The sequence below is a fragment of the Raphanus sativus genome, chromosome 4 (assembly GCF_000801105.2).
Source record: "Raphanus sativus cultivar WK10039 chromosome 4, ASM80110v3, whole genome shotgun sequence".
Lineage (NCBI taxonomy): Eukaryota > Viridiplantae > Streptophyta > Magnoliopsida > Brassicales > Brassicaceae > Raphanus > Raphanus sativus.
The window spans coordinates 49,813,889-49,830,713 of record NC_079514.1 but is presented as its reverse complement, the minus strand read 5'-3'; the positions used below and the strand labels follow the sequence as shown (position 1 = coordinate 49,830,713).

At 33.5% G+C, this 16,825-nt stretch overlaps 2 protein-coding genes and 1 long non-coding RNA gene across 4 annotated transcripts; 1 reads left to right on the top strand and 2 right to left on the bottom strand.

The window, feature by feature from the left end:
• The first annotated feature begins 4,330 nt into the window (after positions 1 to 4,330).
• LOC108830814 (psbP domain-containing protein 6, chloroplastic) lies at positions 4,331 to 5,913 on the top strand. Its single transcript, XM_018604388.2, has 3 exons — positions 4,331 to 4,688; positions 5,204 to 5,520; positions 5,609 to 5,913. Exons 1-3 carry the CDS (start codon positions 4,382 to 4,384, stop codon positions 5,777 to 5,779), a joined length of 795 nt encoding a protein of 264 aa, XP_018459890.1. The 5' UTR covers positions 4,331 to 4,381; the 3' UTR covers positions 5,780 to 5,913.
• Positions 5,914 to 5,963: 50 nt separating this feature from the next.
• Positions 5,964 to 7,665, bottom strand: LOC108830813 (bZIP transcription factor 17). The gene is made up of 2 exons (XM_018604387.2): positions 6,383 to 7,665; positions 5,964 to 6,283 (listed from the first exon to the last, which is right to left on the bottom strand). Exons 1-2 carry the CDS (start codon positions 7,254 to 7,256, stop codon positions 5,964 to 5,966), a joined length of 1,194 nt encoding a protein of 397 aa, XP_018459889.1. The 5' UTR covers positions 7,257 to 7,665.
• Positions 7,666 to 13,476: 5,811 nt separating this feature from the next.
• LOC108814813 (uncharacterized) lies at positions 13,477 to 16,475 on the bottom strand. 2 transcript variants are annotated; one of them, XR_008944137.1, is made up of 6 exons: positions 16,281 to 16,475; positions 16,034 to 16,143; positions 15,813 to 15,971; positions 15,601 to 15,704; positions 13,883 to 15,439; positions 13,477 to 13,799 (listed from the first exon to the last, which is right to left on the bottom strand). It is a non-coding gene; the product is annotated as an uncharacterized LOC108814813 (long non-coding RNA). The 2 variants fall into 2 exon arrangements; XR_001943704.2 differs by having other exon boundaries at positions 16,273 to 16,474.
• Positions 16,476 to 16,825: the final 350 nt, after the last annotated feature.

The window sequence follows — 16,825 nt, the reverse complement described above, 5'->3', positions numbered from 1 at the left end:
TTGCTAGTGGAACCACAGCCGTCCTTTCTCTTGCTACTGAAACCACCGCCGCTCTTCAAACCATCGTCTCTCATCCTCCTGCAATCATAGCTGTCGAAACCACCAAGTATCCTTCTCCTACAGGTTCTCTCACACACGAGCTCAATGTATCTGGGAGAACAATATCACTAAAAGATTATGTTATCGATGTTATTCCTGGAATAGATGACAAAGACGATGAATCTGAAAAAGACACCGGATTTGTCCGCTCCTTAGGAGCTTGGTCTAAGCCACTCCACTTCACGCCCCACCCACTCCCTTTAAACCTGCCACACCAAGGATTGGCATTTCTGAAGAGGTAAAAAACCAAATCACTTCCTTCTGGCTTTCGCTTCGTGAATCTGTTGCAAATGGTTAGAAGCAAAAGAAGAGGAGGTTTCTTCCTGTTCAGGCAACACCTTTATTGCCTGTAGAAAAAATATTTGCCTTCAACTTTCAAGGATGATGGAAGTCTTTGGTTTCTATGGGCTGCCCGGATGAACCAAACATCAAGGAACCTCTTTCATGCTGCTGAACCAACCTACCGACTGGATGACACTCCTAAGGTGGCTATTCTTTCTAGCGTTCTAAAGTTAGGACCGGAGAATAATGAGGAATACATAATAGGTCAATTTCTAAGTGCTCAAGTCTACCTAGGGGTCTTATCTGCTGTCTTGAATAGGTTATGAGGACGGGAATGTAAGGTTTCTTGTAGAAAGTTAGGAGATTCGTCTTTTTATTCTAGATTTCTCATGAAAATATTCGTAAATAGGTTGTTCAACGTGGAGTGTGACATGTGGATGACTGTCTCCTTTTCGTGGCCCCTTCGAATCCCGTAAACTCTTTGAAAACCCCTGAGATTTCTACATTACCAGTATGGGTGACCCTAAAGAATATACTGGATTCATGCTTCTCAATATTGGGTATCAGTCATATAGCTTCAGATTCGGGAGAGCCAATGCTTACGCACAGGCCACTATTGGATCCAACAATCATAAGAGAAACAAAAAATTTAGTGGAGATTGAACTAGATAAACCGTTCCCAAAACTCATTGCGTTTGATGACAAGCAAGACAATATCTTCTTGGTAGTTGTGGAGTATGCTTGGATTTCTAGTGCATGTGGAAGATGCAGAGCACTTGGAAATAAGGAGAAGAGATGTTTACTTCCTCCTAAGCACTTTGAAGCTCATATTGAAGTTCAGGCTGCAAAAGAAACTCAGGTTACTAACGAAGAGATCCCAGTCGTGGACATAGTTAAAGTGATGCATAACACAATGAGTACACATGGTGACCATTTCGAACCAGAACCGCATTCTCCTCCCTCCCACCAAGAACGAGGGACTCCTATTGAGTTTCATGTCACTAAACCGTCCAATGTTGATCTTGCTAGTTTGCCCACACATTCGCATGAGGTACATCCTGCCCATTGCTCAAAGATATTATTTTGCCTATGTTAGTAGCTGTACATGCTGCACCATTTCAGTCACAGATTATGGAAAAAATTCCATCACATATTATCATTTTGGAAGATTCTTCTGCTTCTGAAATTGAGTAACCAATTGGTGTCTTCACTCCTATCGCTAAAAACAATCAACAATCTCACATGGAACTGGAACCTCCGGTATCTTATGGGAAAGAGACAATTTTGATGTTGTTGGAGAATTTTCTAGTTACTTAACTAGAGAAGGAAGACCAGTAAAACTAACTCAAAAGATTCAAGAATTGGGATGGACGAAAGTTGATGGAAGAGGTAAATGTGGTCGAGGTGGCCGAAGGAACCATTTTCACTGATTTGTATCTTTCAAAATTCTTGTTGTTTATGATTCGTAAGTGGATCTTTCATTAGGGTTTATCCCTTTTGCTTGTTGCGAACTTTCTAAAACTTATGAGTGAATGCTAATACTTGTATTATTTATGCATTTATTATGAAAATCTTTTTACAAAAAAAATTAACTATTTGAAACGCTTACATAAAATCGTACAATCTTATTTACAATCTTATTTTATTTATATTCGGTTTAAAATAAACCAATTAAAAGCTAACAGTCTTGTAAATGGTAATGATTAAACATACAAAATAATTAGTTTATGGAACTGTTCAAAATATCGAAACCCAAACTGTTGATGAATTGATGGTCAAAGATTAAGCTAAAACAAAAGATTATAACTTTCAATTAATATAACTAAAAGAAAGGTAAAAAGAAACAAGTATATTTTTTTTTCAAAAGTGTTCAAAAAGAGAGTTGCTTTTATAAATAGTGAAGTTTGACTGATACACACAAATACAATGCACGTAGATTAATCATAGATAACATATTCATAAGCTTTTATATCATCAAAAGTTTTCATTTCCAAATTTATTTTTCAATCAAAGCAACTACGCACCCTACTTTTCTCGTCGTGTTTGCTTCTTCTTCTTTTTTTTTCTCTTTTCTAACGATAACAAGACATATAACAACTTATAGCTTTGAATTTTTGAATGTGTAGCGTTTCGCTAGCAAACACATGATTCCCATATCATAGAAAAGTGTATGTTCTCAAGCTTTTTCTCCATCTTTTTATAATGTAATATTATCCTTTTAGATGAAAAGGAATCCAAGATATGTTAAGATCTTTGATATTTATTTGTGCCCATAACAAGTTATAGTATATCATCTCATTTCCAATACATTTATATTTTGATTTTGAAGATCTGGAGAAACATAAATACATAGTGCTCATGCCATATACTTCAAAAAAAAAAAAAACTGTCAAGTCTCAAACCCGATAGATCAAATTTGTTCTAACTCTTTACAGTCGAGGTGCGAGATATTATATGGATCAATAACTTTAGTTCTGATGTTGGAATTATCTACAAGCTTGATGAAATATCTAATGGATGTATTTAGATATTGACATATAACGTAAAGGTCATGAGATTATCGAGTAGAAAGATGCATGCGTGAGTTAAGAAAACACCTCAAAAGGTAAAATCTCCATCCTTCACAAAAATGTATTATGGAAACCAGTTTGTCCATTTCGTGACTGTAAACATCAATTTCTTTATTTCTGCAGATGATCAATGGTAAAGCACAAAAGATGGTTTGGTCAAAGAATCCATGCAAAAACATAAATATCTAAAGACTATAACATAAACATCTATGACTCTTATAAGTTTCCAATAATGTTGAAAACAAAATGTCCAATCATTTGGGCAGTCTTGACGAGCTTTTATATCTTTCAAATAATTGAAGTAGATATTATGCAAGTATAATTTTTTTTAAAGATAAAATGACAGGCAAGCTATTTGGGTTTTACATTTGTGAGATTCGAACACCCGAGTAGGGATCTTTCTCTGATTTAGTTTTGAATAGATAGTCACTACCTTGTTTTTCCTTTGTCATCTGAAACTAGAACAAGTAACTCAATATAAGCCCATATTCATTAAATAAGTCCATCAGAAAGAACACACATAAGGTTGCTTCTACTACAAGTAACTCAAGATCTCTCTTATAAAACCTCCTTCGTCAGAACCTCAGCCACAAACCTCTCATTACCAACCAGTTCGATAATCCATTCCATTTTATTATAGCCAATCTCGTGTTACAGATTTTGGTTAAAGAACATCTTAGCTCATGGTATTGAATTTGGGTTTGGAATATATCGAATTGAGCCCAATAAATCCGCTATCTTGGGCCTTAAAGAAGGCCGAAGGTATTAAATGAGTTCTGTTCTCTCTCTTTTGAGGGTAAAAAGATGGCTTGGTCCAAACGTAAAAGATTATTTTCTTCAGTTTACTGATATTTGTTTGATGAAATCTTGATTGAATTGTGTTGCTAAAATGCTTGTTAGAATGGTGTATGCACTCTTGATCTGAATCCTATTTGTTTTACGCCATTGCTAAAATGCTTTCAGTTTCGGTTTCCGTAAAGTCCTTAGCAAACAATTATATACGCTTATATAATATATACATACACATATATGTGTATTAAGAACCCAAGAGATAAGAAACACCAATAATGATGCTTTTACATTCTTCCTGAATAGTTACTACATCCTACGTCAACATTTGCTTTTTACCGTTGATTGAGTTGTTTATATTTACCCCTTTTTACCCTTATTCTGTCCGATTGATTGGAGGTCAAACCAAAGAGGACTGTTACAGACAAGGCCCTACATTGATTTAGGATCTAATTTGACAAAGAAGTTGCAATTTTTTATTTATTTATTACATTGATCAAAACATATGGATCCAAGTAATGAGTTACGCAATAGATAGATTGTGTGGACCTAAAGACTCTTTTGTCTTAAAAATTGCCTTATCCAAAAGTGATATTCACAAACCCCTGAAAACTTTCAACCTCTCATAACCAAAAAAAAAAATGGCTTCCGCATCTCTCGTCCCGACATCAAACATCTTCCATGTCTCTCCTACATTCACAGCTTCAGTCAGAACAAGAGCTAGTAGCTTCATTGTTGCATCCTCACAACAACAACAACAACAACCGAGAAGGAGAGAGTTACTCCTGAAAACAACGGTGGCTATTCCAGCGATTCTGAACTTGAAGGAAGCTCCTATCTCTGAGGCCCGTGAGGTGGAAGTGGGATCCTTCTTACCACCTTCTGAGACTGACCCTTCTTTCGTCCTCTTCAAAGCCAAACCTTCTGATACTCCTGCTCTCCGCGCAGGTGATGCCTACTCCCATTTCTCCTTCTTCGTGTTCTTGCATTGATTATAACTTGGGACATTCATCAAGAAAAGAAATGGTTATAGTCTGTTCAAAGTATTACCTAGGCTTGGGCGCGGTTTTGGTTTGAGTATTTTGTTTTTTGGATTTAGACATATATGAACCGTTCGGTTATAATTTATTATTTTTAGGATATTTGATTATTTAAAATCTAAATATAGTTTTAAGTATATAACATGTATTTTAAAAATTTGGATATCCATTCGATTCTTGGTTTAGTTTCGGTCTTTCGACTCCAGTGATATAAGATCCGTCTGGATATTTATGAAATCCGGTCATTTCAGTTTGGTACAGGTTCTCTGTTTTTCGGTTCCGGATAAATGTGTCCAAACTTATTATTACCTTTTGACTCTTAAGACATACTTTAAACTGGTCTTGGTTCTGTAAATGAGTATGAATTAGTTTTTTTTGGTTAGCATTTGAGTTAATGATGTTTGAAATCTAGTCTGGTTGCAGGAAACGTGCAGCCGTATCAGTTTGTTCTACCACCGAACTGGAAACAGCTGAGAATAGCCAACATCTTGTCAGGCAACTACTGCCAACCGAAATGCGCAGAGCCATGGATAGAAGTGAAGTTCGAGAACGAGAAGCAAGGCAAAGTTCAAGTAGTTGCATCTCCTCTGATTCGTCTGACCAACAAGCCGAATGCAACTATTGAAGATCTCGGTGAGCCTGAGAGAGTGATCGCTTCTCTTGGTCCCTTTGTCACTGGAAACTCTTATGATTCTGATGAGCTTGTGAATACATCGATCGAAAAGATCGGTGATCAAACGGTAAATAAGTGATGAATGAATGAATTGATCTAATCAAATCATTGAGGAGAGTTTTATGACTTTGTTGTTGTCGTTGTTGTTGTGGCAGTACTATAAGTATGTATTGGAGACGCCATTTGCGCTAACGGGAAGTCATAACCTTGCGAAAGCGACGGCAAAGGGGAACACGGTGGTTCTGTTTGTGGTGAGTGCTACTGAGAAGCAATGGCAGAGCTCACAGAAGACTCTTCAAGTCATTCTTGATTCTTTTCAGCTGTAAATTATTGTTATGACTCTTAAAAACTATAGAGCAAAACGGTTTGTATTGAGTTGGATTAACATTTCATCCTCTTGTATCTGCCTCTAGTGTTTCAAACATGTGACATTGAATAGACCTGATGGTTATTACTTTCATTGTGTGAAAACTTCTTCTTTGTGGTTTTTATTTATATACAGAGGAAAAATCAAGTGGTTACAAGATGAGGGAGGACGCATGAGTAGGTTACATACTTCATACCGTCAACAAGAACCACTATGAAAACTCTTGACAGTGATTGTGTACCTCCATCGCCGCCTTCTTCTCTGGGATCAGTAAGCATAGTTACAACCGTTGATGAGAATGGCTTGGTTCTGCTGAAGTTCTCTTTGTTAGTGCTGTTTTGATCTTTGGTTAGGTTTCTTCTGTTGTTCTTAGGCTGTTGAGAAGCAGGTCTAATGGATCCAGAGGTTGAGGAGACATCAAACTGAAACACTTCGGTGCACATCTCCGAACTGAACATTGGTCCTAGTAGTGGATACATGTAACAAGAACGGGTGTTATGGTACGCAAATGCAAACAGTTCAACTCACTAAGACTAATTATATTTAGGTTATGTGATTTTACCTGCAACACCTTCACTAAACCATTGCTTCATTTCACCATTGGCTGCTGTTGAGTTGAGTTTGTCTTCCTTGCTTGTCGAAACAGGATGAATAATTAAGTTTCCATCTAGCTTCACAAGCTTCTCATTCCTCGGAACAAATAGTGATGCAACTAGTAGCTCACTATCATAACCTCTACTACTACTACTACTATTAACTGACACATCCAAAACTCTTCCTCTAACCACAAAAGGAACCAATGCACCAAACAGAAACAGACAAAAGACAAGACCAAGAACACTAACACTAGCAACCTTCTTGGTCTTAGCTTCTGACTTCTTCACCTTAGCCACGGACCGTTGTGGTTTCAAACGAGGAATAGGAAGCAAAGGCACTACTTGATAAGCTGGAAACGGCATCATCCATGGTGGATAAGTCACCGGAACAAACGGTGGCCAGCACATGCCTTTTCCGGCGGGACCCACCGTCTGCCTCAGGGTAACATTCTCAGACATAAAGTAAGAGACTTTAGTGTTCAAATCCGTTATAACGGATTGCAAGCTCTTGACTTTGTCCTCAAGCTCCTCCACGTAATGCTTCTTCCTCTGCCTCGAAAGCAGAGCACTCTCACGGTTCCTAACCAGTCTCGCCTTCCTCTTCTCCTCATCACCATCTTCATCAATTCTCCTGTACTTATTAGAGCTCATCCATCTATCTTCTTCTTCAATCTCTTTCTTCCTCTTCGTTGCTATCGATGTCTTATCAACAGAGACGAAGAAGGACTCGTTCTCAGAAGGAGACCAGAGGTCGTCGAAAGTCAACTCGAAGTCAACGCCGAGATCGGAGATCGAGTTCCGAAGGTCGAAGCTAGAACCGTAGAAACTGTCTACCGCCATTGTTGGAAATGTTTAAGGTTTTAGGGTTACTAATTTGGGAAGAAGAAGAGAGGTTATGTCTTTATACCGTTATAGAGCGAGTGGACGTTGCTCTTATTCTACTCCCACATTAGCGCGTGGATTTCAATCCAGTGCAGAAAAAGGAGTGAATACTTAACGTGCGAGAAAAAGCGCGTGGGGAGATTTAGTATCCATCTCGGAGCACGTTGACTGCATTAAGGTGGAGTGATGCAGGGTTTATATGCTCTTTAACGTCTTTTTTATTTTATTTTATGTTCTTTGGATCGGATCTGATCTGATTTATTATTATTATTTAATTTGATAGATTTTATTATTCCAAATGTGTGTCGTTTTGGAGTCTCTTTGACGTCACGCATGTCTCCTCCCTTCTGGCATCATTATGTGTCTATCTACACTACTACTATTTTAATATTCATACTATTGATTTCTTTTACTCAGTTTAGGTAAATACTATGAATCTGCGAAGTGTATTCGATTGGGATTAATGGAACGTGCGAAACTATTATTGTTTATAAAAAAAAACCTTGAGATAAAATACATTGAATGGTTATTATTTTTGTTGTATTTGGCTAGATAAATAGTAAATGAGAATTTTGGTTTTAATTGCACAAACGATTGCTTGGGCTTCTGCTGCCCTTTATGGGTTTTAGGGTCCAGAGATACTGTGTTGTCTGCCGGCTTAGGTAAGAACATCTCCATAAGACATTCTATAACTTCAAATACGAAGTCTTTTGTTCTCCAAAAAGAAACTTCAAATTTGAAATTTTAAAGTTTTGAGTAGTAAAACTTCAAATATACAGAGTCATAATTCAAATTTTCAAATTCAAAGTTTCATATTTTTAATTGTATTTTGGTCCTTAGGTTTACATGTTATATTTATGATTTTTAAATATTTTTTCATTTAATCATTTTAATCCTTCAAAATTATATAAATCATAAATATTTCAAATTTTATTTTATAATTTTAATTTTACAAATAAAATTAAATAAAAACTTTAAAATAAGTTTTTTCAAAAGTAGATTTAGATAGCAATAATATTAGAAAAGAAACTTAATAAATGCAATAATTGATCATATATAGAAGTATTATGAAAATATTTTTATAGAATAATGTAGTATTTTATTTGTAATTTAATATTTAATTATGTATTTCTATGTAAAATTATATATTTTACTGTATCATTTTGTTAATTAATATATCTATAATATATTTATATATGTGCTATTTATTTATAAAGTTTTATGAATTTAAATTAAGTATCACAAACATAAAGACCATAGTGTAAAATACAAATAATTTTGAAGTTTTACTTTTAGAAAAAACTAATTTAAATTTTCAAATATTGAGTTTGAGAAACTTCAAAATAGAAAATGTTTTTTGAGATGCTCTGACCAGTGACAATTGTTTTGTTTCAGTTTCATCGCATCAATAATATAATCAATTAACGGGAAAAATAAAAGTTGCACAGACGATTCATATTGATTGCAAAATCTTTAGCGTCCAAAACATAATCTTCTCTATCACCCATGATTTTGATTCGAATGAAGTGTAACAATTCATCTTCGCTTGCCGTCACCAAGTCTAAGCTTCCAATTTCGGCTATGTCTCTTAGGTCAATCATTTTGCACTACTTCCAAGTGGGTACTAAGGTGCCAGATTGTAAGTAATTAAAACAACATACATTGTAATCATAGAATAAGCATCTTTAATTAGTATCAAATTATACCGTGACATGTACGATATACACAATGGAGTTGTAAGTATTCTTTGGTCTGAATTAACAAAAGAAATAAGTATTCTTGCTCTACTTACATCTATGGCTATAGCTAAGAAGAGTGTCCAAAAAGTTCACAGCATTTTGCGTGAAAGGAATGTATGTCAACCCTAGTAGTCAGTGACTCTACCAGCGTTGATGGGGAAGCAATACAAGCATGTGCTTGCGGCAGCACATAATAAAGTTAAAATTTCGGCCACATGTACTAGTTATTTTCAGCTGGTCATTTGGTTAATTCAGTTAACGTGTAAAGTTTAGAGGTTGAATGTTCAAGCTATCATTTCTACCCTTCAGTAAAAAGGTTCATTTTAATTATCTTTTGGCCCATAATATGTTTTTTTGGGTTTCTAAGCCCACATAAATTGAAGGACCTGTTCTACACGTAGATGAATCATCCCCGTCGATAGGAAAAACCAGTGTTCTAAAAATCAGTCTAGACGGTGCCTAGGCGTCCGCCAAATCAAGTATGAACGAAACAATTTTTTTAAAGCGATTTATTTAAAAATTGGTCTAGGCGTCCGAAAAATCGGTTTAAGCCCGTATAAACAATAATCCTCTATAAAACGCCTAATCACCGCCTAGCGATTTTTAGAACATTAAAAACACCTTGAAAAATAATAAAAGCAGTGTCAGCAAAAAAAATTACATTAAAAATATGAAAAAGACTTTAAGTAATATATAGGGAAATTTGGATGCATATACATAGTAGGATTTAAACTAAGTCTTTAACCATAAGAACAATTAGGCTATGATATTTATATATTAATTGCCATATTACTTTTTTTCACTTTCACCTCTCTTTTCTAATTCACTTTACAAGTTTAAAAAATTATAATTTGAATTTTTTATATACTTATTAAAAATATAGATTCTTTTTTGTATATGACATGTTTTAAATGTTGTAAAACTGACATATATTTGTAAAATGCTCTATTTTTTTCATAATCCCTATCTCCATATCATACGTCATATGTTCCATACTATTTTAAATTACAGTATAGTGTGATAAATTTATTTTTCTATTTTTTGTAATTTATATCTCATTCTCTGCCTCTTGATTTTTCTTACTGACTAATTGATCAGTTACACTGTTTTATTCTCTAACACTGTTATCATTAATTATCTCTATCTCTAAAATTTCTTTAGTTTGTCTCTACTATATGATTTTGTGGGTGTGTCAGTATATACAAATTTCATATATACAAATTTTGTGGGTGTGTCAGTATTCCATACCATAATATATATAGTATAGTCACGTAATGGATAAAAGTTTGGGTTAGAGTTTAGGATTAGGGTTTGGGTTTAGAGTATGTGGTTTGGGTTTAGGGTATATGGTTTGGGTTTACGGTTCATAGTTTGAGTTTAGAGTTTATGGTTTAGAATTTGGGTTTAGGGTTTGGGTTTAGAAGTTTAAGTTTGGGTTTAGGGTATATGGATTTGTGTTTGTTTATTTTTCTTTGCCTATACTATATGATTTGGGTTTAGGGTTTCTCTCTCTCTCTCTCTCTCTCTCTCTCAATTTTTTCATGCTATACTGTATTTTAAATTACAGTATATTATGATACATTTCTTTTTCTTTTCTTTTGCACTTTGTATATCCATATCTGCTTCATGATTCTTCTTACTCACTACTTGATCAGTTACATTGTTTTGTTTTCCAACACCGTCGCCACTCATCAGCTCTCTCTCTAATTATTTTTAGAGAATTTCATATATACAAAGTTTGTGGGTGTATCGAGTTTTTCATACCATAATATGTATAACATAGTCACGTAATGGATAATGGTTTGGGTTTTAGGTTTTAGGGTTTATGATTAGGTTTTGGGTTTAGGGTATTTGGTTTGGATATATGGTTTGGGTTTAGGGTTTGGGTTTAGGGTTTATGGTTTAGGGTTTATAGTTTGGGTTTAGGATATATGGTTTGGGTTTAGGATTTAGATTTGGGTTTAAGATTTAGGATTTGGATTTAGGGTTTAGGATTTACATTTATGTTTGGAATAATATATTCTATATCTATGTTATATATAGAATAGTATATAGTTCGAGCGTTTGATAACACACTCGCTCACTCTCCGTAAATGACTATAATGTCTTATTATGATACCAATTGACACACTTTTCCATGTATGGCTATATTCTTAATTGCCAGAGCTCATATGAATATTGAGCAAATTGACCTTAATATATAATAGACTTGAGCTATTCTTCTTACCAGCCAATTAATTTTAAGTTGTACATCAAAGAAACTAATCATGATACTATAGCAGACTAACACCCCAACTTATTAATCCAGCCTGAAAAATGTTATGATAGTCTCATTAAATGATGGCCTAAAAAGAATTAGTCTACTTAGATAGCTAAAAAAAAACTATTTCATAGGAAGTATAACGAATTCTGTCGAGAATAATGGTTATACTACCATTATCTCGAAAGAAAATGTTGAAGAGAAGATCCGATACTAAATTTTTGAAAGAGACTTAAGTAATATTTCCTCCGTTTCGATTTATATGATGTTTTAGACAGATTATTTTGTTCAATTTATATGAAGTTTTGAGATTTTAAAGTTAACTTTAATTTTATTAGAAATTGTTTAACCAATTAGATTTTACGTTCTTTTTATAATTGGTTAACTGCTTTAAAATTATATCTTTAAAATAAATTTTAGAAATTTTTTATTTTCTTAATCTTTTTTTAGTATTATGAAACGGAGAAAATATACCGCTATGGTTCATTTACATGGAGAGTTTATGAATGAATACGGCCTCATTTTATTCTTCAGATTAGAACAAACCGTTAGGAATTCTTTCAATTGTTCATTCCTTTTTTAAGCAGTTAAAATTCTTATAAAATAAAGAAATAGAAGATACAATGTGACTGAAATTTGATTAAATTGCATTTATGTTAAAATTACCATCGACGCTCTTTAGCAAAAAAAAATGTTACAAATACCATGAGGCCGTCTTCATAAGCTATGTCTCCGTGTAAACGAATCGTAGTTAAAATTACCATGAGATCATTGCAAACAAAAACGCAATTTAATCAATTTTAATACCCCAAATCTCCTTTTGACGAGCTATGGTTGTTGGTTTATGCAGACCAGATTTGGCAGCAGACTGATATGCAGTCTCAACCTTTGTTGTCAAGCTTGCGTCAAGAAGTTAAGCATTTTGCTAATACTCCTGAAGAGAGTGGATAAAAACAACAGTATTGCTCATGTCAGAAATACTTGATTTTAAAAAAATTCGAACGGTTTCTAGAATTTTGTTTGGATTGGTGATTTAACCTCGACCATGATGAAACTTGTCTTCACAGAATTTTGAGTAATTCATTGTTTTTAATGTGCTTCTATCGAACAAAACTTTCACCAGTCTCAATATCCAATAATCTTTTCTAGATTAATGCTGAAAATAAGAATTCAAAATCCTTAAAACAACATACTATATATATTATATTTACTCAAAAATACTATGTACTTCCTCCGTTATTAAATAAATGTCACTTTAACATTTTTCATACAGATTAAGAAAATAAATAAAATTCAATTAAGTTTATATTAATTATATATGTTTAACCAATAGTATTTGAGAAAAATAAAATTATTTATAATATCAATGCATTTTGCAATTAATTTTAAAATGAAAATATGTAAAATATGCACTGAAATTCTAAAGTAACATTTTTTATAGTAAGAAAAAATGTTAAAATGACACTTAATATGAAACAGAAGGAATATTATTTATTCATATGTATGAAATAAAATAAAATCATATATAATAATTAGCATATGTTTATCTTTAGATAAGATAAAATAAAAGCATATAATATAATTTTTTTCATAGCTAACAACCAACCCTAATTGATGATGATATAGTTGATGCTTCTAGTTACTTGACTATCTCGTTGCATAGAAGATTCTATCACATCCGCTGTGATCATCATCCTTCCAGAAGCTATTAGTGAAATCAAAGTCCACTACAACAAATATGGCCATTGATAGCAGACGATTAGCGCTATGTTATTATTATTATAGCATTTTCATAAATGCTATTACAGCCAACGCTATAATAGGATGGCATGATATGATAGCATTTTTACCGGACGCTATAATAAGGTAACATATAATAGCATATTATTAATGCTATTTTATATTTATTAATAACACATGAACCGTGCTATATTAAACTATATAGTAGTGGATATACGTTGCTATAAATAATTCATTTGTAGCTATATTTCTTTGCTATGATTCATGTTATACTAACTTATTCTTGGTGTCATTATTTTATATTTAGTAGCACTGATATTAAGCTGTGTATATCCGAGTTGTAGTTTATTTATATAAAAATATTAATTAAATTATTAATTAGTATATTTTAATCCAAATTAAAATTAAAATTAAAATTGATTTTTTATATAATTGATAATTGGTTTTAAAATATTAAATATATTATTTAAAAACTTGTTTACAAATGCTGGTTTAATAATTAAACCCGGTTTCAGACAAATCCGGTTTAGAAATCTAAATCTAAACCGTTCACCAAAAAAAATCTAAACATAATTAACCCTAACTAAACCTAATTAACTTCTTCAGTCCCCGCCGCTGCTCGCATCTCCACTCACGACCATGCTGCTCGCAACGCCACCGCACGACCACCACCGGCTTGCACCACCGCTGCACCACGCTTGACCGGAGACGAGTCTGCCGTGCCTCACACCAATGCCTCTCTTTCCCTGCTCCTTAATAAATCTGTATACAAACAAAAATCAATTAATCATAAGTTTATTAGAAGATGACGAGAAGAAGAGAGCAGATATGTGAAGTGAGTTGACCTGTGGTGGTGGAGAGGAGGTGAAGCCAACGCAGTGCTTTGACAAGTGACGAGTCTGCCGCGCCTCCACCGTCGCTTTGATGCCTCATCCGCCTTTCTAAAGAAGATGGTTGGAGATGTGTCGTGTGTGAGATAGAGAGATTAGGAGAGTGAGACAGATAGATGTCTGTGAGATGAAAAACTAAAAGAGGTCTGTCAAATTAAAAGAGATTGTAGAAGAAGATGAAGAGATCTGAAAAAAAGAGATCTGTGAAAATAAGAAGGAGATAGAGGCGAGAGAGAGAGAGAGAATAAAGAAAAGAAAAGGAAATAAAAAATAAAACAATCTCATCCGCTGATTTATTTGTATTACGGCTCAGAGGGTGATCCGTGTGATGAGAGCGGATTGGCCAGTAATTTTCTTTCTTATTATATTAGTTACCCATTTTTTCCTTTTTATTTTTATCTTTTGGTGTTCTACTTTCAATATTTTGATGACTTTTAGTTTATAATTTTAAAAATTGATGTTTGAATAAAATTGAGATTTTATAACCAATATTCTACACTTAAATTTCAAAAATCTATTAATTAATATTATAATTGTTCAGGTATTTGGTTGGAGTATGATATATATAGGGTTTAGGGTTTGATTAAAAAGACTAGATTGTATTTCTTGGGTTATTATTTGGTGGCTTAATTTTATTTTGTAAATGTATAATTTTAAATTTATTAGTTCGGAGTAGTATATTTTTCTTATAGAAATACAATTTATGTTTTGACAAAAAAAAGGAATATAATTTATGTAAAATTAAGTTTAGTGTATTATGATATATGTTAGTATGAGGTATTTGGTTTATGGTTTAGGGTTAAGATTTAGAATGAAGTATATGATTAAGTATTGGATAAACTTGGATTTAAATTTAAAATTAATATTATAAATTTGAAAATCTTATATTCATGATTTTATATGTCGGTTTAAGTTTAGGGTTAAGCGTATTAGGATTAAGATGCAGATTTAAGATTTAATTTTTAATATTTAGATTTTCAATTTGATATAATATTTTTTTGAAATAATGAATTTTTTAGTTTAAGTTTAATACTGAAATTATATTATGAAAATATTGAAGTCTAAAGCATATGTTTAGGGTTTAAAAAAATGTTTAGGGTTTAAAAAAATGTTTAGGGTTTTTTTGAATAAAAAAATACAAATAAACAAAAAGTATTTTAACAAATCTGAATGTGTTAATATTTTAACAAACCGGTTCCAATATTAATTTACAAAATTATATTTGGTTTTAACATTTTGTTTACTTCTTCATTTCACACTTGCCTTGAACAAAAGTTCAACACTTTTAACCTTGGTTTGATCCAATTCCATGAACTGAGCTCAAAATTATATTCAGTAAATTTATAAAACATATGTTTTTACATAAAATCTTTTTTCAAGTCTTACACAAATCACTTAAATATTAAATCACCAACCCTTTGTCTTCTCGTCTCAAGCCATGCTTCTTGTGATAAGGCATCAGTGGCGAGACCACCACCATCAAGCTTCTTCAGCCTCCTCCACCTTGTTTAACTAAGAACACAAAAACAAAACCAGAATCAGAACACTAAGAGAGAGAGAGAGAGAGTGCGAAACAAAATAAATAGAAATGATTCAATAAATCAAACATCTACTTGCATATGCAGCTTCATAAGTTAATAAGAAATAGATTTCAAGATCTTCAGATGAACTACCTCAATTTCTTCTCCAACATGAGGCTTTAACAGGTAAGTCAGAGACTTTAGCTCTCATATCATCACACATTTTAGTCAAAACTGTGATCTCAGACTTCACTACCCTGAAATCAAAACCAATCGAAGTGGAGAAAAAACATATTCAAATCAGAAACCAGATCTACTGAACAACATTAAAAGATTAGAGAAGGAGATTCTTTGAAATTTGAAACCTAGTAGAGAACAAAGGAGAGGTAAAGACAGAGCTAGAACTGGGTCGGTTTCATCTCGGCGGAGCTAAATCGCGTCGTCGTTGTAACCGCCGTCGTCCTCTTTCTCTGTCTTCTCCGTCTCCACTACCGAGGAAGAGAAGCTTTGCCGTGGGTTCGCTTCTGTCAAAACGCCGTCAGATTCAGAACAGAGAGAGAGAGTGATGGAGAGATAGAAATCTGACCTCGCGAATGGTGGAGAGTCGTCAGGATTCTTCCTCGATCCGACCCAACTGAAATTAGATCCGTTCACAACTCCGGTCATTCTCCTCTTGTCAATCTCGTTGTTATGTGGCTGAGGAGAAGAAGAGAAAGACATTAGAAGATTTGCCTTAAACAAAGATGTGACTTTCGAAACAAAAACTTAGATCTAGGAAAAGTTCAGAATCAGAAAAAAAAAAAAACAGTGGTAGATAGAACTCACTGACTCACTTGTCGCAGAAAATTAAAGAGGAAACTAGAATGGAAAAAGAGAATCACGGTTGTGTTTTAGGTTTCGAGAGTGAGTTCACTCGATGACTCTTTTTTTTTCAAGTCTCTTTAGTGACACTGATTTTTTTTAAACCTTAAGTAATGAAAGATATCCTAACGAGGGAATAGTTGGCCCTTGTGAATTTTTTGTCAAAGTATGGAGGTATTAATGTATTTCTATTCCGTTCAACTAAATTTACACAATGACATCAATAAAGTGCTATCAATATCAATCCGAAATTTTTTTTTATCTATCATAGCAGTTTGGAAAATTGTGCTATCATATTCTGCTATCAATACTACTTTTTCTTGTAGTGGTCAATCGTCTTTCCCACCTCAAAGGTCCATTTCAAGATCAACTTGTTAGCTGATTTTTCAATAAGCGTCACAGTGCAAGACTCATTTGTTCTCACATTCAATGCCTTGAGTTGGCACACTGAGTTGCAGCTTAGTTGCTTATAAGTTTCTCTCGACATATTTTTCTTCAGTTCCTCGGCTTGTTCACT

What these genes read in the sequence shown, in the direction of transcription:
- LOC108830814 (XM_018604388.2), top strand. Translation starts at nt 4,382, where the DNA reads ATGGCTTCCGCATCTCTCGTCCCGACATCAAACATCTTCCATGTCTCT. An exon ending in TACTCCTGCTCTCCGCGCAG is followed by an intron (nt 4,689 to 5,203) that starts GTGATGCCTACT and finishes GTCTGGTTGCAG; the next exon opens with GAAACGTGCAGCCGTATCAG. An exon ending in AAAAGATCGGTGATCAAACG is followed by an intron (nt 5,521 to 5,608) that starts GTAAATAAGTGA and finishes TTGTTGTGGCAG; the next exon opens with TACTATAAGTATGTATTGGA.
- LOC108830813 (XM_018604387.2), bottom strand. Translation starts at nt 7,256, where the DNA reads ATGGCGGTAGACAGTTTCTACGGTTCTAGCTTCGACCTTCGGAACTCG. An exon ending in GTTTAGTGAAGGTGTTGCAG is followed by an intron (nt 6,284 to 6,382) that starts GTAAAATCACAT and finishes ATCCACTACTAG; the next exon opens with GACCAATGTTCAGTTCGGAG.